The 22,349-nt window shown below is 42.9% G+C and overlaps 1 protein-coding gene across 4 annotated transcripts in view; it reads left to right on the top strand.

Moving 5' to 3' along the window:
• The window catches only part of CDC42EP5 (CDC42 effector protein 5), a 53,098-nt gene extending 34,187 nt beyond the window's left edge, over positions 1–18,911 (top strand). For all 4 annotated transcript variants that reach the window (XM_069741155.1, XM_069741154.1, XM_069741156.1 and 1 more), the window contains exon 3: positions 15,919–18,911. In XM_069741155.1, coding sequence (XP_069597256.1) covers positions 15,932–16,846 — 915 coding nt within the window. In that variant the 5' untranslated portion in view covers positions 15,919–15,931 and the 3' untranslated portion in view covers positions 16,847–18,911. The remainder of the gene's footprint in view (positions 1–15,918) is intronic.
• Positions 18,912–22,349: the final 3,438 nt, after the last annotated feature.

A 22,349-nucleotide genomic window follows, 5' to 3' on the forward strand; every position in this document is an offset into this window, starting at 1 on the left:
TAAGAGGTTATGGGACTCGCTTCCACCTATAAGTAGGTGGAATTGGATAGCATAGGGCCCATATATTATTCTTCCTCAGGGGTCCTCTTCAATCTGTCGGCTCCTGCCTACCACCTACCATCTCTGCTCTGTCAGATGATGTCGGGGAAGACAAGAATCTGTTTTACAGCTCTCTAATGGATAATGGGCTTCTTTGTTTTGGCAGAAGAAGTTGGATAACCCAGACTTTTATAAAAGTGTTGAACTTCAGATAAGGAGCCATCAAAGTCAACGTCCATCACTTAAGAAAGTACAACACTCAACATAATTCTACAGTACTTATGAAGTCTTGTAAGACAATCATAAGGAGAGCACTTACTCAAAGATTCAGATACAAAGACTCGTGCTAAGGTCTCATTCAGATGTCGGTCACTTTTCTATACTCATCCGTAAAAAAAACATAACTTTTCAAGTTTGAACAATGTTTTGATCAGAGTTTGCTCAGTGTGTGCTTTTACCATCAAGCGTTTTTAGGTTTTTCTCCTATGGGGGGGGGGGGAAACTATAGTTTTTTCTCAAGTCTCTCATGTCCAGCAGTCCATAAAAAATAATCCTTTTTATTTTTTCAGAGACTCGTAGACTTTCATTGGTGAGATTGATCCAAATCAAATCAGACAAATCTTCATTTTTTGGAACTGACCACTCGGTCCTCAAAAATACTCGAACATGTGAACAGCCCCATGGACTAAAATGAGTAGGAATTTTATCCTTGGGAAAACATGACATCAGGATACATATTTCACATATGTTAGATGAGGTTTTGGTTTTTTTTTTGTACAACAAGGATGCTAGAAAATTCGATATTGAGAAGGTCTCCTGTTTTAACGGCTCTGTATATACTCTATTGATGGGCATTTGGTACATTTGTTTTATCTTTTCGGCAGTTTTGGTCTTTATTCAGTAATATAGGAACATTTAGAGTTGTCATTTCCTCATTACCCATCTGAAATGTCGGAAGGTCTACAAATGATCACTTGCCCTCTTAATTCTTCCTGGGATCAGAAGGAACTGTTGACGAGACCTATCAGCAGTCGGTTTAGTACTTTTCTCATAATATCCCCCTGGAGGGCCATTATCTTTTTCTCATTCACCCAGAAGAACTATTTTGAGTTTCTGGTCTTCCATGATAGAATGCAAACAATTGTTCCAGGTCACTAGTCTTTTATGGTTGGGGAGAAGTTTTGTCGGCAAAATTCTCTATGATGTCACTGGCAGGAAATCTCGAAAAAAAAAATCTCTTATCATTATGATCAATACTCCACGTCCCGTATCTCGTGTCCTGAGAAACTCCAAAACTGAGCGTGTGAATGCAATTATTAGGGGTTTTTTTTTAATAAGCTTTGCCTTTCAAGTTTAATGCCCCCTTTAAAGTTTGTCTTCTAGGAGTTTACTACTTGGCAAAAGGCTTAACCATTCTCCCAAAATAAATAGTCCGTCCCTATAAGGACTTTGAAATAAGATTCCAGGATGTCTTTTCAGCCTCGGTTGACACAGATCTGGTGATTAATGCAGCACAGTAAAGCTTTTTTTTATTACCAGAAAACCGCAGATATGAATTTTTAACCCTAGTCATCGAAAACAATTAAGTCAGACCTTAATCCTTGATTTTTGTGGTATGAAATGACTATTTAAAGGGAATTTGTCAGCAAGTTTTTGCTATTTAATCTGAGAACAGAATAATATAGGAGCTGAGAGTCTGATTCCGGCGATGTGCCACTTATTGGGATACTCGCTGTAGTTTCAATACTATCAGTGTTTCATCAGCAGGAGATTATCATTGCCGGACTAGGTATCTTGTGCCAGGCAGTGTAGCTAATCTATATAACCCCACTGCTGATTGGCAGCTTGCTGAGAGTGTACACAGGAAACTGCCAATCAGGGGTGTGGGCGGGGTTATACACAGCTCGGCATTCTGACCACTGCTAAATCTAAATTTTTTTTTTTTTTTTAGAATTTTTTCTTCTACTTTTTTGGTCATTGGAGCCACATCGTAGGATGTCCACACCTGTAAAGTTCTGGGGTCATTAGGCGCTGCTCATGGCTTGGTCATGTGACTGGTAGAAGTACAGACTCTGAGATGAAATAATGGCTCCTTTTTAAGGTGTCTACTTTTTAACAAAATGTTACAGCCGATGTATAAGGTGAATCTATATAAAAATGTCAGAGTAACTAAACTTCAAAGCTCCACAGTCCATGCTTTCTATTAAATCTCTTCTTTGCTCTGTGTACATCCTCAGACAGGAGCTGCGCTCTCCTGTCTGCTGAGCCTCACCTTGTTCTGGGATCTATTGGAGGTCTTAGATCCCAGAGCCCCACCAATCTGCAGGCAATTAAAGTGCCTGCCAAGGTTGGAAAATCTCTTACTCTTTAAGTAATTTGCAAATATATTTAGTAATTTTTACTGGCCTTGCAGTAAAGGATTCAGGCTTCAGAGCTGTATTCGTAATTTTACAGGTTTCAGATATGAAATCTCCTAGAATTGCTTTGCTGGTTCGGTGTGTGCCCACGATCATATGAATTGTATTTCGAGGAAGTACATTCTTTATATGAAGCACTGTTGAGTAATTTGGACTATCCAGTTTCAGCACAGGAAGTCAACTGCACGAGAAAGATGCACTTTATTAAAAGACCGCTGTGTGGCAACATGCTTGCCGGTCAGAGGCGTTTAATAGCCTATTTACACACTGACACCGCTTCTGGTGCGAAACGAGTGATTTGTAGCAGATTGGTCTTGGCAGCTCGAATCCTGTTTACAAAGGACAATGTGCTGCCGAGAATAATGAACTGTCAAAAGATCATTTCCCCAGATGAAATGTTTGTTTAGACGGTACAGTTATCATGAAATGAGTGTTCTTAGGAACGGAATTCATGGTAATCATGCAGTGCTTATATTCATATTTATCCTGTACTCTGAGGAATGTGCCGGGATTTTCCATCCCTGAAAAAAAATGTGATTTAGAGAGAACACCAGATGGAGCCAGTGTAGATACTTTGGACTCTGGTTGTTTGGTCTTCAGTATGGTGGCGTCCCAAATTTTCTAGGTAGACGTAAAAGTACCATCAACCACTCTATTGTGTCTACCTTAAAAAAAAAAAAGTTGGGACACTACCCAACTGGAGGCCAAACGGGAGTCTAAAGTATCTCCATCTGCTCGATTACAACATGCTTCATCACAGGTTCTATTTGAACTCCTTTTTTGGGGGGGATTTAGATGAAAACCCCATTGCACGTGCTCAATGTAGCGCATAGGATAATGTGAACCAAACCTAATCTAAGGATGTATTTGGCAGCAAGCTTGCTGACTCTTTCCTAAGACAAACGACAAAATACTAAGCATCGAAAATGCACCAGATATTGATTAATTTCACACAAATTGCAACATGCATGATAAACATCTTTTTAATATGCAGATCATTGCATTGATCATACAAAATCTTTGAATAACTGATCAGATTCTATTGATATAAATGAATTGCAAAGAAAGAATCGTTCTGCACTGAGCGGCTGCACAATTCTGCCGGGAAGGGATCGGTGTCTCGTTTCTGAGAAAAGGGGGGATTCTGGTCTCATCTAAAGTTGTAATTCATGTGCCAAAACCAGACAGAAGGGGCTTTGTTCCCCATTCAAGTGTCAGACACTCTGCTGAAGCCAGAATCTGTTAAATATTTAGTTTTTGGGTGGGGGGAGAGTTTTATTGTAACACTACAGAGTATTAATGGTGCAGACACAGATCCGTGGGATATACATTGTGTTTGGAGTGAAAACATTCTCGTACCTGACAATCCGTTCGGAATGTTTGATTTGTGCAGAGATAAAGGTGGAAACACAATGGAGCAGATTTACTATGGCTTCTTGCACCTGATTTCTACTCCATTTTGTTTTGACTGCGGCGTACCCAACACGTATTGTTTTGGGCTTGGAAAGTGGGCACTGCCACCACTTGCCTATCATTTAGATATAGGTACTATAGTATAAATGAATAATAGTCTTGAGTTGGTGTAGAATAGAAAAAAGAGTTTAAAGTCCCCTATACACTAAAGGTAGGTCGGCCAAAAGTTGCCGAAAGAACCATCGATCTCTACCGTACACAGAAGTCCTCACTTGGCTGAGTGCTTCTGTGTTTTCTGAGACAGTCATTGCAAGACTAGTCTGACAGTGCCTTATCTTCTCTTTCTGTGTCTATCTCTCTGTCTCTCTGTCCTTCTCCCTCTCTCTCTGTGCATCCGAACACTAAAATGGACTTCCGGGAGAAGTCCCGTGTTCGGAGTTCATCGCCGGACACTAAGTGTACCGTTACACTATACGATTTACCAACGATCACGACCAGCGATACGACCTGGCCGTGATCGTTGGTAAGTCGTTGTGTGGTCGCTGGAGAGCTGTCACACAGACAGCTCTCCAGCGACCAACGATGCCGAGGTCCCCGGGTAACCAGGGTAAACATCGGGTTACTAAGCGCAGGGCCGCGCTTAGTAACCCGATGTTTACCCTGGTTACCAGCGTAAAAAAAAACAAACACTACATACTTACATTCCGGTGTCTGTCCCTTGCCGTCTGCTTCCCGCACTGACTGACTGCCGGCCGTAAAGTGAAAGCACAGCGCGCTGTGCTCTGCTTTCACTTTACGGCCGACGCTCACAGTCAGTGCGGGAAGCAGATAGCGAGGGACCTGACGGACACCGGAATGTAAGTATGTAGTGTTTGGTTTTTTTTACATTTACGATGGTAACCAGGATAAACATCGGGTTACTAAGCGCGGCCCTGCGCTTAGTAACCCGATGTTTACCCTGGTTACAAGCGAACGCATCGCTGGATCGGTGTCACACACACCCATCCAGCGATGACAGCGGGAGATCCAGCGACGAAAGAAAGTTCCAAACGATCTGCTACGACGTACAATTCTCAGCAGGATCCCTGACCGCTGCTGCGTGTCAGACACAGCGATATCGTATGGATATCGCTGGAACGTCACGGATCGTACCGTCGTAGCGACAAAAGTGCCACTGTGAGACGGTACCCTAAGTGTTCGGTACGAACCCCAAACTTTACCGTTCGGGTTCGCTCATCTCTAGTCACAATATCTGATCAGGTGGGAGTCTGACTACTGACACCCCTACGATCAGCTGATTGAAGGGACCGCAACCCTTCTGAATCGGCACATCTCAAAACGATGAATTGCCTAACTCTGTTTTTTTAATTATTATTTTGGGAGTAATATTAGGCAACTTTATTAATATATCCCAATCCAAAATGAGATAAGAAATGTATTGTCTAGTCAAGAAGGATCTTGACTCATTTTCTTTCCGATGTGAGTCCTCGCATTCTGAGGTTCACACGTGTACTTGCTTTCATGTTCTCTTATTTTTTGGTATTTCTGCCGTCGCCTCTGAGACCTCTCCTCCATTCCTATAGGATGCCACGCAGGCCGTACATATTTATGTATGCGTGTCACATCAGATGTTCTGTAAATATGCTGGTGATTCACTGTGGGAAGTTCCAGCTGTGGCGCTGATAAATGAGCTATTTTTCGACGTCTGTTGAGCAGATTTCCTGCTGCCTGTACATGGAGGCACGCTGCAGACTTTCAGGAGGGACAGTGGCCATTTTTAATTTCACATGTTTTAGATACCTTTTAAATAATACAAATTTGTTATATATAATTTTTTTCTTTTAATGTAAAGGTATGTTCATATACGCCGCTCTTGCTGGTAAACTAAAGGCACTAAAACTTGGACCAAACTTGGCATGTGTGAATGCACCATAAAATCCCCCTGAAACGTTAAGAGAAAATTCATCCTAATCCGGTTTTCCGCTAGACCACCTGGTTTGTATGGGTAGGTAGCCTCGAGACTTTTCCCCAGCAGATGATGTTGGTTTGAGCTTGTTGAATTAAAGTACCAGATCCATTTACTTCCCTGGGGAATAAACTGCTGCCAAGTGTTTGGCAAAGACTTCCTCCCCCTACCTATTGAAAATTCTTCAGGTTGGCCAAACGATAACGTATATAGGGGAGTCAGCCAACCCGACTAAGACATTCATTAGGAAGAACGTTGTCTGAAGTGTTCAGAAAGTTACGTAGCCCACCATACCTCTGCCCATTATAAATTTCTAACTTATAGTTACCAAACCTTATGTCCTCCTCTGTTTCCGCTTCTTTTGTATCCAAGATCGGTGCACCATTCTCCATGTGGCCACTGGGATGTTGACCACTGTGTGAAGTCTTATTATGGCAGGATGGACTAGCATTGATGATAACTATGCTATGTCCTTCACGGAGCAGGGGAGGTGTGGTTCAGACTTCCCACAGTACACTGTCCCATTGCAGTGTCCATTTTGGACATTAAAGGCCCCTTCACATTAAGCGACGCTGCAGCGATACCGACAACGATCAGGATCGCTGCAGCGTCGCTGTTTGGTCGCTGGAGAGCTGACACACAGACAGCTCTCCAGCGACCATCGATCCCGAAGTCCCCGGGTAACCAGGGTAAACATCGGGTAACTAAGCGCAGGGCCGCGCTTAGTAACCCGATGTTTACCCTGGTTACCAGCGTAAAAGTAAAAAAAAACAAACACTACATACTTACCTACCGCTGTCTGTCGCCGGCGCTGTGCTTCTCTGGTCTGGCTGTGAGCACAGCGGCCGGAAAGCAGAGCGGTGACGTCACCACTCTGCTTTCCGGCTGACCGACGCTCACAGCCAGTACAGGAGGAGAGCAGAGCACAGCGCCGGGGACAGACAGCGGTAGGTAAGTATGTAGTGTTTTTTTTATTTTTACTTTTACGCTGGTAACAAGGGTAAACATCGGGTAACTAAGCGCGGCCCTGCGCTTAGTTACCCGATGTTTACCCTGGTTACCAGTGAAGACATCGCTGGATCGGTGTCACACACGCCGATCCAGCGATGTCCACGGGAGATCCAGCGACGAAATAAAGTTCTGGACTTTGTTCAGCGACCAACGATCTCCCAGCAGGGGCCTGATCGTTGGTCGCTGTCACACAGAACGATTTCCTTAACGATATCGTTGCTACGTCACAAAAAGCAACGATATCGTTAACAATATCGTTATGTGTGAAGGTACCATTAGGAAGCACTGTCCTTGGATATGGAAGGAGCAGACATGAACAAAGGCCATTAGGTACAGGATCTATACATTTTTCTGTGGGGGGATGGAAGGTGGGCAAATAAGACCGACTGGTGATCAGACTTATCAGGACTCAAAAATAAACAAGATACCCATCTTAGAGATAATCATTAAAGGCCCCTTCACATTAAGCGACGCTGCAGCGATACCGACAACGATCCGGATCGCTGCAGCGTCGCTGTTTGGTCGCTGGAGAGCTGTCACACAGACCGCTCTCCAGCGACCAACGATCCCGAAGTCCCCAAGTAACCAGGTTAAACATCGGGTTACTAAGCGCAGGGCCGCGCTTAGTAACCCGATGTTTACCCTGGTTACCAGCGTAAAAGTAAAAAAAAAAAAACACTACATACTTACCTACCGCTGTCTGTCCCCGGCGCTCTGCTTCTCTGCACTCCTCCTGTATTGACTGTGAGCACAGCGGCCGGAAAGCAGAGCGGTGACGTCACCACTCTGCTTTCCGGCTGACCGACGCTCACAGCCAGTACAGGAGGAGTGCAGAGCACAGCGCCGGGGACAGACAGCGGTAGGTAAGTATGTAGTGGTTGATTTTTTTTTTACTTTTACGTTGGTAACCAGGGTAAACATCGGGTAACTAAGCGCGGCCCTGCGCTTAGTTACCCGATATTTACCCTGGTTACCAGTGAAGACATCGCTGGATCGGTGTCACACACGCAGATCCAGCGATGTCAGCGGGAGATCCAGCGACGAAATAAAGTTCTGGACTTTGTTCAGCGACCAACGATCTCCCAGCAGGGGCCTGATCGTTGGTCGCTGTCACACATAAAGATTTCCTTAACGATATCGTTGCTACGTCACAAAAAGCAACGATATCGTTAACGATATCGTTATGTGTGAAGGTACCTTAAGCCTCCCTGTAGACCTTCCATGTTAAGAAAACTAATGTTCCATCAGAAGTCACCACAGAACCCAAGAAAGGCTGCTGTTGGTGGTCATCCTGATTTCACAAGTACGATCAATAACATTTTGTTTCTCATTCAATAAGCTGATCTTTAATGAAAATAAAATCACTGATTGGAAATTGACTACTCAGAAGGCTGACAATTGTATGGATATTAGTTGCCATTTAGACTACTCCAGCCTCTATTATGACTCTTTGCTGCTGCCAAACAAAGGCTTGCCTAGAACCAAAGTTTAGGAGCCAGCAGAATATTTCTAAGTGGAAGTGGCTCCTCGGATTTGTGCTATATTCTGCTCAATCCCTGCCGTCTCTGCCAATTTTACAAGACTTCCTTTAAGAAACGTACAGCAATCCGTTTTAACTGCAAGGGCTGTAGAGTAGGGCTGATCACACTGACATTTGTTGGCAGTTTTTCCCAAGTCAAAAGTGTTTTGTCATAGACACTTAAAAGGAAGCTATTAGAAAATGTTTTTTTTTTTCCCTTTATCACAATCTGTATGGAGAATTAAAAAAAACTACAGAAATCTTGAAATTTTCACACTAGAAACTTCACTTTCTGTGTCAGGAAAAAACACATGTACATAGTCACAATGGTCAGAGTCCAATACTATCTTTGCTATTGAAGTGTATTATGAGCGTGTGAGAACTACATTGTTGCCGGAGGAGGTGAACTGTGACCTCACCTATTGTGTATGGTGGATCCTGTGTTATCTACTGTATATAGAGGTGTTATCAGTCATTGTACAGGAGGAGGTGAGCTGTGACATCATCTATTGTGAATGGTGTATCCTGTGTTATCTACTGTATATAGAGGTGTTATCAGTCATTGTACAGGAGGAGGAGGTGAGTTGTGATATCACCTATTGTGTATGGTGGATCCTGTGTTATCTACTGTATATAGAGGTGTTATCAGTCATTGTACAGGAGGAGGTGAGCTGTGACATCATCTATTGTGAATGGTGTATCCTGTGTTATCTACTGTATATAGAGGTGTTATCAGTCATTGTACAGGAGGAGGAGGTGAGTTGTGATATCACCTATTGTGAATGGTGGATCCTGTGTTATCTACTGTATATAGAGGTGTTATCAGTCACTGTACAGGAGGAGGAGGAGGAGGTGAGCTGTGACATCACCTATTGTGAATGGTGCATCCTGTGTTATCTACTGTATATAGAGGTGTTATCAGTCATTGTACAGGAGGAGGAGGTGAGCTGTGACATCACCTATTGTGAATGGTGGATCCTGTGTTATCTACTGTATATAGAGGTGTTATCAGTCATTGTACAGGAGGAGGAGGAGAGCTGTGACATCACCTATTGTGAATGGTGGATCCTGTGTTATCTGCTGTATATAGAGGTGTTATCAGTCATTGTACAGGAGGAGGAGGTGAGCTGTGGCATCACCTATTGTGAATGGTGGATCCTGTGTTATCTGCTGTATATAGAGGTGTTATCAGTCATTGTACAGGAGGAGGAGGAGAGCTGTGACATCACCTATTGTGAATGGTGCATCCTGTGTTATCTGCTGTATATAGAGGTGTTATCAGTCATTGTACAGGAGGAGGAGGTGAGCTGTGGCATCACCTATTGTGAATGGTGAATCCTGTGTTATCTACTGTTTATAGAGGTGTTATCAGTCATTGTACAGGAGGAGGAGGTGAGCTGTGATATCACATATTGTGATTGGTGGATGCTGCGTTATCAGTTGTGTATTGAGGGGTTACTTAATAATAATAATAGTAATAATCTTTATTTTTATATAGCGCTAACATATTCCGCAGCGCTTTACAGTTTGCACGCATTATCATCACTGTCCCCGTTGGGGCTCACAATCTAAATTCCCTATCAGTATGTCTTTGGAATGTGGGAGGAAACCGGAGTAACATACATAGTAACATAGTTAGTAAGGCCGAAAAAAGACATTTGTCCATCCAGTTCAGCCTATATTCCATCATAATAAATCCCCAGATCTACGTCCTTTTACAGAACCTAATAATTGTATGATACAATATTGTTCTGCTCCAGGAAGACATCCAGGCCTCTCTTGAACCCCTCGACTGAGTTCGCCATCACCACCTCCTCAGGCAAGCAATTCCAGATTCTCACTGTCCTAACAGTAAAGAATCCTCTTCTATGTTGGTGGAAAAACCTTCTCTCCTCCAGACGCAAAGAATGCCCCCTTGTGCCCGTCACCTTCCTTGGTATAAACAGATCCTCAGCGAGATATTTGTATTGTCCCCTTATATACTTATACATGGTTATTAGATCGCCCCTCAGTCGTCTTTTTTCTAGACTAAATAATCCTAATTTCGCTAATCTATCTGGGTATTGTAGTTCTCCCATCCCCTTTATTAATTTTGTTGCCCTCCTTTGTACTCTCTCTAGTTCCATTATATCCTTCCTGAGCACCGGTGCCCAAAACTGGACACAGTACTCCATGTGCGGTCTAACTAGGGATTTGTACAGAGGCAGTATAATGCTCTCATCATGTGTATCCAGACCTCTTTTAATGCACCCCATGATCCTGTTTGCCTTGGCAGCTGCTGCCTGGCACTGGCTGCTCCAGGTAAGTTTATCATTAACTAGGATCCCCAAGTCCTTCTCCCTGTCAGATTTACCCAGTGGTTTCCCGTTCAGTGTGTAATGGTGATATTGATTCCTTCTTCCCATGTGTATAACCTTACATTTATCATTGTTAAACCTCATCTGCCACCTTTCAGCCCAAGTTTCCAACTTATCCAGATCCATCTGTAGCAGAATACTATCTTCTCTTGTATTAACTGCTTTACATAGTTTTGTATCATCTGCAAATATCGATATTTTACTGTGTAAACCTTCTACCAGATCATTAATGAATATGTTGAAGAGAACAGGTCCCAATACTGACCCCTGCGGTACCCCACTGGTCACAGCGACCCAGTTAGAGACTATACCATTTATAACCACCCTCTGCTTTCTATCACTAAGCCAGTTACTAACCCATTTACACACATTTTCCCCCAGACCAAGCATTCTCATTTTGTGTACCAACCTCTTGTGCGGCACGGTATCAAACGCTTTGGAAAAATCGAGATATACCACGTCCAATGACTCACCGTGGTCCAGCCTATAGCTTACCTCTTCATAAAAACTGATTAGATTGGTTTGACAGGAGCGATTTCTCATAAACCCATGCTGATATGGAGTTAAACAGTTATTCTCATTGAGATAATCCAGAATAACATCCCTCAGAAACCCTTCAAATATTTTACCAACAATAGAGGTTAGACTTACTGGCCTATAATTTCCAGGTTCACTTTTAGAGCCCTTTTTGAATATTGGCACCACATTTGCTATGCGCCAGTCCTGCGGAACAGACCCTGTTGCTATAGAGTCACTAAAAATAAGAAATAATGGTTTATCTATTACATTACTTAGTTCTCTTAGTACTCGTGGGTGTATGCCATCCGGACCCGGAGATTTATCTATTTTAATCTTATTTAGCCGGTTTTGCACCTCTTCTTGGGTTAGATTGGTGACCCTTAATATAGGGTTTTCATTGTTTCTTGGGATTTCACCTAGCATTTCATTTTCCACCGTGAATACCGTGGAGAAGAAGGTGTTTAATATGTTAGCTTTTTCCTCGTCATCTACAACCATTCTTTCCTCACTATTTTTTAAGGGGCCTACATTTTCAGTTTTTATTCTTTTACTATTGATATAGTTGAAGAACAGTTTGGGATTAGTTTTACTCTCCTTAGCAATGTGCTTCTCTGTTTCCTTTTTGGCAGCTTTAATTAGTTTTTTAGATAAAGTATTTTTCTCCCTATAGTTTTTTAGAGCTTCAATGGTGCCATCCTGCTTTAGTAGTGCAAATGCTTTCTTTTTACTGTTAATTGCCTGTCTTACTTCTTTGTTTAGCCACATTGGGTTTTTCCTATTTCTAGTCCTTTTATTCCCACAAGGTATAAACCGCTTACACTGCCTATTTAGGATGTTCTTAAACATTTCCCATTTATTATCTGTATTCTCATTTCTGAGGATATTGTCCCAGTCTACCAGATTACGGGCATCTCTAAGCTGTTCAAACTTTGCCTTCCTAAAGTTCAATGTTTTTGTGACTCCCTGACAAGTCCCCCTAGTGAAAGACAGGTGAAACTGCACAATATTGTGGTCGCTATTTCCTAAATGCCCAACCACCTGCAGATTTGTTATTCTGTCAGGTCTATTAGATAGTATTAGGTCTAAAAGTGCTGCTCCTCTGGTTGGATTCTGCACCAATTGTGAAAGATAATTTTTCTTGGTTATTAGCAGAAACCTGTTGCCTTTATGGGTTTCACAGGTTTCTGTTTCCCAGTTAATATCCGGGTAGTTAAAGTCCCCCATAACCAGGACCTCATTATGGGTTGCAGCTTCATCTATCTGCTTTAGAAGTAGACTTTCCATGCTTTCTGTTATATTTGGGGGTTTGTAACAGACCCCAATGAGAATTTTGTTACCATTTTTCCCTCCATGAATTTCAACCCATATGGACTCGACATCCTCATTCCCTTCGCTAATATCCTCCCTTAAAGTGGACTTTAGACAAGACTTTACATAGAGACAAACCCCTCCTCCTCTCCGATTTTTACGATCCTTTCTAAACAGACTGTAACCCTGTAAGTTAACTGCCCAGTCATAGCTTTCATCTAACCATGTCTCGGTTATTCCCACTATGTCAAAGTTACCTGTAGATATTTCTGCTTCTAGTTCTTCCATCTTGTTTGTCAGGCTTCTGGCGTTTGCGAGCATGCAGTTTAGAGGATTTTGTTGCCCGGAGGAAACCCACGCAAACACGGAGAGAACATACAAACTCTTTGCAGATGTTGTCCTTAGTGGGGTTTGAAACCAGGACTCCAGCGCTGCAAGGCTGCTGTGCTATCCACTGCGCCACCGTGCTACCCCTCTCATTATAGTCCTGCCTCTGATGATGAGGAACCTACTGAAAACTCTTCCTAAAAAGACAGGAAGTATGAGTCCAAAATGGCCCCAATGACCAGGGTGAACATCTTCAGATTACTAATTTGGTATATATTAGGCTAGGTTCACATTGCGTTAGTGCAGTTTGTTTAGCGCATACGCTAACGGACTGCGTTAATGCAATGTCCAAAAAGGGATCGCATTTAGCTAGCGCAGATGCCCGATCTGCGCTAGCGAGAACGGACCCAAAAACGCTGCAGACAGCGTTCGAGGTCCGTCACAAAATAACGGAACATCGCTAATGCATGCCAAAAATGGCATGCGTTAGGGATGCGTTACATACATTGCGGTGAATGGGTGCGCTAACGGATCCGTTACATTACGTTAGTGGCGCTATGCAACGGATTCCGTTAGCGGATACCCACTAACGCAATGTGAACCTAGCCTAAGAAAAAAAAAATCACAATATGAAAAATGCAACAACAAAAAAAACATATTTAACCAATATGTAATTTTCTGATGATGGCTTCCCTTTAAGGTTTCATAAATATTGTAAACTGTGGGGCTGATGTAATGATTTGCTTCCCCTTCTGTTACCTTGCTTGTTGACATGCTTGGCCTGGATATTACTATTAGGTGACATATGTAATTTGTTAAGAGTAAAGTAGGCTGATTACAAGGGTTGGGCCTGAGGCTGCGCTTTGAAGCCTTTACAGCTGGCAAGAACTGAGACTCTGCGCGTTTTGTGTTCTGAACATAAGGCTGTTGTTTGCTGTAATGAAAACTGCACACAAGTTACACATGAAAGACATGTCCGATTTTCCATGTAACAAATCAGTTCTTACCTCTCATGGTAGAGCATGTGGGCAGTGACGTGAAAAGATTACAGTTGACATATATGATCCCAAAACCAGTTTACAAACTTTCTTTTTCGCTGTTTTTCACTTACTGACTGATTTCATAAGGTATTACGCTAGAATAAGCCCTAAAATCAAACTGGCAATGCCCATTAAATAGCTTTTGTACAAACGCCCGATTTGCCAGAGGCTGTAACTCCCCAACTTCCTGACATACATGTGTTCTCAGTGTAGCCCTCACTCCAAAAAATAAAAATAGACATTTGTCAGCCGAATGATCAAACAGATCTCTTCTTAGTCCCCCATGTATTGGAGCTCTCGGTTGAGTTCTCCTCTGTTCTCTACAAGAGAGCTGTTTCCAGATTCTCCAGTCAATAACTTACCTTCCGGGGAACAAACGGATCGATTATCAGAGGTCCAGAATGGCAGATCCTACTCTGCATTGACTTCTTCTGTTGAGTTGTTTGCTAGTAAGATGGTAGAATGCTCTGACCGCAGAAATTTATCTCCAGAAAAAAACCAAAAAGATTGGGTTGTTGATATCCAAATCTTTCCCATCTATTCTAATCTTTTGAGGGTCCATGTACAGATTAGATGGTTGGCCTGTCCGAGCCAAAATCATCATGGTGGTCTGATCTACATCTAAGGTATATTATGGCCAGATTTAGTTTCTTCTATTATCTTTTTAATTGGTTACAGTTAGTCTTAAGGCTTCCAGACACATCAGACTAATGTCATCTGCCAATATCCATTGGTCCAGCTGATGGTGTAATGTTTATGGGATTTTCGGCCAACAGATAGACGGTAGAGATGTCCATTGGGCAGGTCTGATTTTGGACAGTCAATCGCATTGCTCTCCCTGAAATAAGCCAAAGGCCAATGCATCAGTTGGTGACTTTCTCATAGAGAACACAGGAGTTCTTAACCGTATGAGTTCTCCTGTGTATGGGATAGTGGGCAGAGAAGTCCGTCTGCGGAACGATCAATGGAAGCATCATTTGCCGATGGCCTAATGTGTTGGGCAAACGCTTTAGGGCCGTCCCATATCTCCATTAATTCTGGTTGTGAGTCATCACCTTTGTAAATATTTTGAATGGATGTAGAAGACCTGGTGTAGTTTCTTATTTGTATGTTCCTTTATAATCCTGCCTTAATTTATGTACAATATTTTAGTTTTAGAGAAAGCCAGAGGAACCCAACCCTAAGATTCTATACAATGGAGAAAAAAAAAACAACCGAAGTTGGTCTATGACTGTTTTATATTTAATATCCATTACATGCTGGTATCTAGATGATGGTATCCAAATATTTCTAAAAAGGAAAACCCTTTTTTAAACAGATGTATATGGACAGTGTGTTCTTTTAATGAGCGATAATGTTGATTGACTTGGTAAACTCAACCTTTTTACAATAACTGTAGATGAACAGGGAAAGGAAGTGTAAAGTACCTTATTGACAGACTAAAGTTGGCCAACTGGTCTAATATATGCGCAATTCTTCCAACTCTCCCCTTATGGTGTGTGGGGAGAGACAAATCCGGCCTGTTGAATGTCAATGGCCGATCCTTTTCTTCTTAAGGTAAGTCCTGGCCAGAAAAGTCTGGCAGTGGCTCTCGCATAGAAAACATAGGAGCTTTTGGGCGAACCAAGAATTCCTGATTTTGGAGGGTGCGGGAGAGAGAACTGTCAGACAATAATCTGATGTATGTGGAGGACTTAAATAATCAATTCACATCAACATTTCTACTTCATAACAGGAGCTCCTTATCTTGTCTTCTCAATATGGGATGGAATCATAATTCATGTTGTTGTTTTTGCCTTTAGATGAAAGATTGTTTATTTTTTACAAATCACAGACCTAGGAAACTTAGATTTCTAATGACTGATGTTTAATGATCTTTGTGATTCTATTATGTGGATGTTAACCTAGAAACCTGGCCTACAACATTTTGAGACCTCTGACAGACATCATAAGTTATGTCAATATTAAAGACTTCTTATTTTTTGTCTTTCCTTTCTTATAGATCCAATCTCAAGATGCCTATCCTCAAGCAATCCAGCTCAAACTCAAAAAAGCGAACCCGCATTGATCGAGAGATGATCAGTGCCCCATTGGGGGATTTTAGACACACCATGCATGTTGGACGAGGAGGTGATGTGTTTGGAGATACCTCCTTTCTCAGTAACCATGGTCCTTCCTCAGCCCCACCAGTGGAAGTGCCAAAGAAAAATGGTCTCCTGAAAATGACAGGTGAACACGAAGAAAATAAAATGGCAGATTCTTTAAGTCAGCTCTCGCAATCCTCAGGGATTGGCTCTGGGGCCGGTAGTGTCTCCTCGAGCCCAGTCAATAATGTATCATCTAAAGAAGACCGTTTATGGAGTAACAGCAACACGGGTAGGAATAATGATCAGTTTGACTGGATTTCACCCGGAGACTGTGGCCTAAAGCATGCAGAATCCATGTTATCCTTTCATCTTGACTTGGGCCCATCTATTTTGGATGATGTATTAGGTGTGATGGATAGAGATCCTCCGGTTCCTGAGTGGAGCAATCCAGATGTCCAGAGAGATTTTGACTTTAAACTTACGCCTGTCCATGCCACGGATGGTGATAAATACACACAATCATCGCCTGCTATAGAGCCACAAGGAAACCACTATAGTCTATCCAACACATTGCCAATGACGAACCCTGGTTTTGAGAACATCTCTGTTACCACTCCAGACCATCGAGAAGGAAAAAGATCAGTTTACGAAGAAGACAGCGAGGAAGAAGAAGAAAAACGTTCCATCTATGAAGGTATTGCAGATAGTCCAGTGCAGCATGACAACAATCTACACATCAGTCACCGGGCAGAGCTAGATGATGATGATGATGAGGACGATGATGAAGAGGACGGTCAAGGCTACACATTTGATGATGACCTTGACGATGAGATTGGAGTATAGGAATGAAAATAAACTCTTGAATCCCTCACGTATATGTTTCTTGACCACAAAAGCAAGATCAATAACTTGTATAACTGCTATATGATGGACTTTCTCAAAAGAAGAAAGGAAAAAACTAAAAGACTTTTAGGTTGTTAAACTATTCTAAAAAGATATATACTTTTTTTTACAGAGGTAATCTTATAAATTTGATCTGCTTCCAAGAACTTGAGACTTGTACTTTGGACTTAGAGTTGACATGGTCTAATTGGTTTTAGTTGGACATTTGCGAGAAGTTATCAGAAAGGACTTTGTCAATGTTTCCAATTATGATTGATAAGAGGAAGTGAAACTGTCCAATGTTTTATGTCATTGTTATATTAAAGGGTAATTTATAGCATTATTACAGATGAATGATGAATATGAGTCTCTATAGATGTCCTTAGAGAATTCTTTACGCTATGTAAAATCTGAATGCATGCGGAAGAGGACAATACTCGGCTCCCTAATTATTATTTTTTTAACTAATTGTGTATTGATTTCCCACCATGGCTACTAGTGTTTACACTTATAACATATACCCCAAATTAAGGAAAAGTAGCTGTCGAAAGCCTCACTATTGTAGCATACAACATCTTTCAAATATCTGTACATTTTATCCATTCAAGTATTATTTTAAGAAAAAAAAGAGGAGCTTTCACTGTTTAAATTTAAAAAAAAAAAAGTATATTTTCCAATTGCGCCCACTTTACCGATTCTGGAACAGTTTTTCTTTTGTTTCTGTGTCCCTTTATTCCTAAGTTATGCCCCCAGTAATAATGGTGCAAATTTTGCCTTTAACAAACAGGGCGTGTTCAACAGAAGCCCTCTGTTGGACGTTTTTGTTTTCTTTTCTCTTAATTCTGGCCAATCAAAACACTGCCACGCCCACAGAGGATTTGTGCCATATATGCCCTGATGGTTGAATGAAAAATTTGCATCTTTAAATTTGGGAGGTATAATTTTGGAACAGATGGGCGCAGGAGAAAAAGAAAAGCTGTTCCAGAATCAGTGGAGCGGTGGCAATTGGAGGAGGGACTCTGTTTCAATTTTAAAAATACAGTGAAAGTTCCCCTTTAAGGATGTAAAACACTAAAAGACTGAAGAAAGTGCCTTGAGACTGTTATCTTGCATGTTTCTTATATAACCCAATCCATTGAAGATGTTGACATTTTTTTTTTTTTTTACATGTAAAGGGTTGTACATTTTTTTTTCTTTCTTCAATTAGTTTTTTTTTAATCTATTCATGATATTGTTGATATTTTTCATGTAAATGGTATTTTTATCAATGCTTTAAACACAAGGTTGGACTACACATCGACTGGGAAAATCCTCTTTGTACATCTCCTGCTGGGGCACACATCGTAATTTGCATGCGGACACTAAGCCCCAATGGATTTCTTTGAAATGTATTTTAGATTTCTTCCATTATTTTTTTTTTTCTGTACAACATGCTGCACAGTTTGATCATTGGCTCCTTGTCCCAACGGAGTCAACCGAACAGATTTCTTTTTTTTTTTTTTTCTATTTCGTTTTACTTTTGTGTTTTGACTTTTCTGCTCCAGAGGAATTAACCACAAAGTATATTGTATTTCGTACAATAGAGCTTTATCTCTTGTGCGCTCATGCATATGACCAAACTTTTAAATGAAAAAACTTGACACAATGGTGGACTGACAGCTTGCAAAAATTTTGAAGAAATGTAGCTGTAGAAATTGTCGATGCCATGTTCAATATTGTTTTGCACACTACAGGTGTTTCACATAATTTGCACTCGCTCTCAATTATACCCGTTTTTCTTTTTTTATCTAATAGCAAATTGATGTCAACATGCCAGAAATCTGGTGTAATACACCGCCTGCATCCCATCAGAACACTGTCTAAACAGGCAGGATTTTTTTTTTTTACATTTTTATTTTACATCTCTTTTCAGTCTATGTATTGTAAAAAAAAAAAAAAAAGCTTCACAAAAATGTATTTCATATAGTAGAAATTTTTTTTTTTAGAAATATTTCTTCTGCAATAAAATAGTTTGCAGCCTTTTGAATTTTGTAATTTTCTTTTATGTGGTTTACTAGTCGGGGATGTTCCTAAATGCAGTTGGATTCAATAGCTGACATAGTAATCTTCAGTTTATGTTAATTTGCTTCACTAAGGGCAGCAGTACAATGGGAATAAGTGTAGATGTTTTACATTGCAGTGACGGCATACAAGGAGAAACAATCATTGGATTCCAACCCCCAGGACCCACATTGATTAGATGATTGGCTTTGGTATTTAATTAAAAGCTTCACCAAACACTGATTCAATCACTGCACATAACTGTGCCTTGTGCTGCAGCTCATCCCTACTTGGACTACTGCACGTGACTGACTGTGCCTGGGGCTGCAGCTATTCCTACCTGGACTACTGCATATGACTGTGACTGGTGCTGCAGCTCATCCCTACCTGGGCCTATGTCTATGACTGGTGTCTTAGCTTATTCCTACCTGGACTACTGCATATGACTGTGACTGGTGCTGCTGCTCATCCTTACCTGGGCCTATGTCTATGACTGTGACTGGTGCTGCAGCTCATCCCTACCTGGGCCTATGTCTATGACTGTGACTGGTGTCTTAGCTTATTCCTACCTGGGCTAGTACATGTGACTGTGCCTGTTGATGCAGCTCATCCCTACCTGGGCCTATGTCTATGACTGTGACTGGTGCTGCAGCTCATCCTTACCTGGGCATATGTCTATGACTGTGACTGGTGCTGCTGCTCATCCTTACCTGGGCATATGTCTATGTCTATGACTGTGACTGGTGCTGCTGCTCATCCTTACCTGGGCATATGTCTATGACTGTGCCTGGTGCTGCAGCTCATCCTTACCTGGGCCTATGTCTATGACTGTGACTGGTGCTGCTGCTCATCCTTACCTGGGCCTATGTCTGTGACTGGTGCTGCTGCTCATCCCTACCTGGGCCTATGTTTATGACTGTGACTGGTGCTGCTGCTCATCCCTACCTGGGCCTATGTCTATGACTGTGACTGGTGTTTTAGCTTATTCCTACCTGGGCTAGTACATGTGACTGTGCCTGGGGCTGCAGCTCATCCTTACCTGGGCCTATGTCTATGACTGTGACTGGTGCTGCTGCTCATCCTTGCCTGGGCCTATGTCTATGACTGTGACTGGTGCTGCTGCTCATCCTTACCTGGGCCTATGACTGTGACTGGTGCTGCTGCTCATCCTTGCATGGGCCTATGACTGTGACTGGTGCTGCTGCTCATCCTTGCCTGGGCCTATGTCTATGACTGTGACTGGTGCTGCTGCTCATACTTACCTGGGCCTATGACTGTGACTGGTGCTGCTGCTCATCCCTACCTGGGCCTATGTCTATGACTGTGATTGGTGTTTTAGCTTATTCCTACCTGGGCTAGTGCATGTGACTGTGCCTGTTGATGCAGCTCATCCCTACCTGGGCCTATGTCTATGGCCGGAGTCACGCTAGCGTATAATACGGACAAGTGCTATGCAAGAAAACATTGTATAGCACTCGGACCATTGTTAATCTATGGGGAAGCTCACATTACCATTTTTTTTTCTTCCTCTGGCGTATTCTACGTGTGAGTGAAATCGCAGCATGCTACGATTTTACGCGTATATCGGCTGAGTCTCACCAATGCAAGTTTATGGGTGCGAGTGAAGTGTTCAAGCAGGATGCATTGACGAACGTGAGGCAGAGCAAGGGTTAACAGGTTTATTAACAATAAATGCACTCCACGCAGGGAGTAGTGCGTAGCAAGGTGATGGGAAGAAATGGGGCAGAACTGGGAGAGTGGCAGGGTAGGACAGGGATGAACAATAGTTCAGAATGAAAGGGGTAAAACTTATCAGACTGTAGTCTTCTGGTGTGCAGCTCTTCAGGGTTCCAACGGTGGCACCGACAACAGCGGCACATGGCGTCTCAGCGAAGTCTGTAGCAGGTGGGAATCCAACGGTGGCACCGACAACAGCGGCGTGAGGGGGAACCGCCGGCACATAGTTCTGCGACGTGTGCAGGTATATGGACCAGAAGCTCTAAAACTAACCCCTGGTGAAGTCAGGTCACGTGTCTGGGCCTCTATTAACTAACACAGTCAGGGGTAGCTGCAGGTCACGCTCCCGGTCTCCTTTCAAGCAGCACAAGCGCGGTACTCCCTTTCACAGGGTGTCTGGCACCTGGCTTTATGGCGTTCACCGGGCACGAACTGTATGTCTCCTTTCCTCTTGTCATCGCTGATGGCGACGGTGGTCGCTGGTCTGTGTGGTGCAGGTGCTCCCTGAATGGAGCACTCCCCTCTTTGTCTGCGGCAGAACCTGACTTGGCTCTGCTCTGCACGCACAACTCTGCACCACTCTTCTCTGTATGCCTGGCCCTTTTCTCCGCTGCAGCCTCTCTGCGAGCGGTGGGGCCTGCCGCAGCGCCGGTACTGTCTGGAGGGACGGGGCGCAACACTTCTCTCTCCACACGCTGCTCTGAACTCGTGGGAGAAGCCCCCCTGCAGCGCACGCTTTTCTTCTTTTACCTCACGCCACTGCACGCTCTCTCTTTGCTCTCCCCGCCCCCTTTTCAGCAGGAAGCTCTCGCTCTCTCCTACTTCCTTCTGGCAGCAGGGGAAGGTCCGCCTCCCTAAAGTTTCCCCTCGGAAACAGATCATGCAGCCCTTTCAGCTCCAGACCTGGCATGCAGGTGCCCACGGTCCGGTCTACCCCCTTACACGAGAAAAAATCAGACACCACACGGACCATCCGTGTGACTTGCGAGAAATACGCGCACATTTTCCTCATTTCAACCCATTGAACCATTAAATTCAATGAGGAAAAGCAGTGAGAAATGTAAAGCCATACGCATGTCATACAGATGCTTAGATGTGAGGAAATCTCATCATCACAAACGGATTACATGCAGAGAACACTTGTGCGATTCTCGGCCGAGAGAATTGGACCGATTTGTTTTTTGTTTTTGTTTTTTTAATACGGTAAGTGTGACGCCGGCCTATGACTGACTGACTAATGCTGCAGCTTATCCCTACCTGGACTACTGCATATGACTAACTGGTGCTGCTGCTCATCCCTACCTGGGCCTCTGTCTATGACTGGTGCTGCAGCTCATCCCTAGCTGGGCCTATGTCTATGACTGACTGGTGTTGCAGCTCATCCCTACTTTGGCCTATGCCTGGTGCTGCTGCTCATCTCTACCTGGGCCTATGTCTATGACTGTGACTGGTGCTGCAGCTCATCCCTACTTTGGCCTATGTCTATGACTGGTGCTGCAGCTCATCCCTACTTTTGGCCTATGTCTATGACTGTTCCTGGTGTTGCAGCTGATTCCTACCTGGGCTACTGCATGTGACTGTGCCTGTTGCAGCAGCTTATTCCTACCTGAGCCTCTGCATATGGCCGGGTTCACACTTGCGAGTTGAATGCGAGAAACTCACGCATCAAGTCCCGGCACTCGGGACT

Source organism: Ranitomeya imitator, chromosome 10 (genome assembly GCF_032444005.1).
Source record: "Ranitomeya imitator isolate aRanImi1 chromosome 10, aRanImi1.pri, whole genome shotgun sequence".
NCBI classification, from domain to species: Eukaryota; Metazoa; Chordata; class Amphibia; order Anura; family Dendrobatidae; genus Ranitomeya; species Ranitomeya imitator.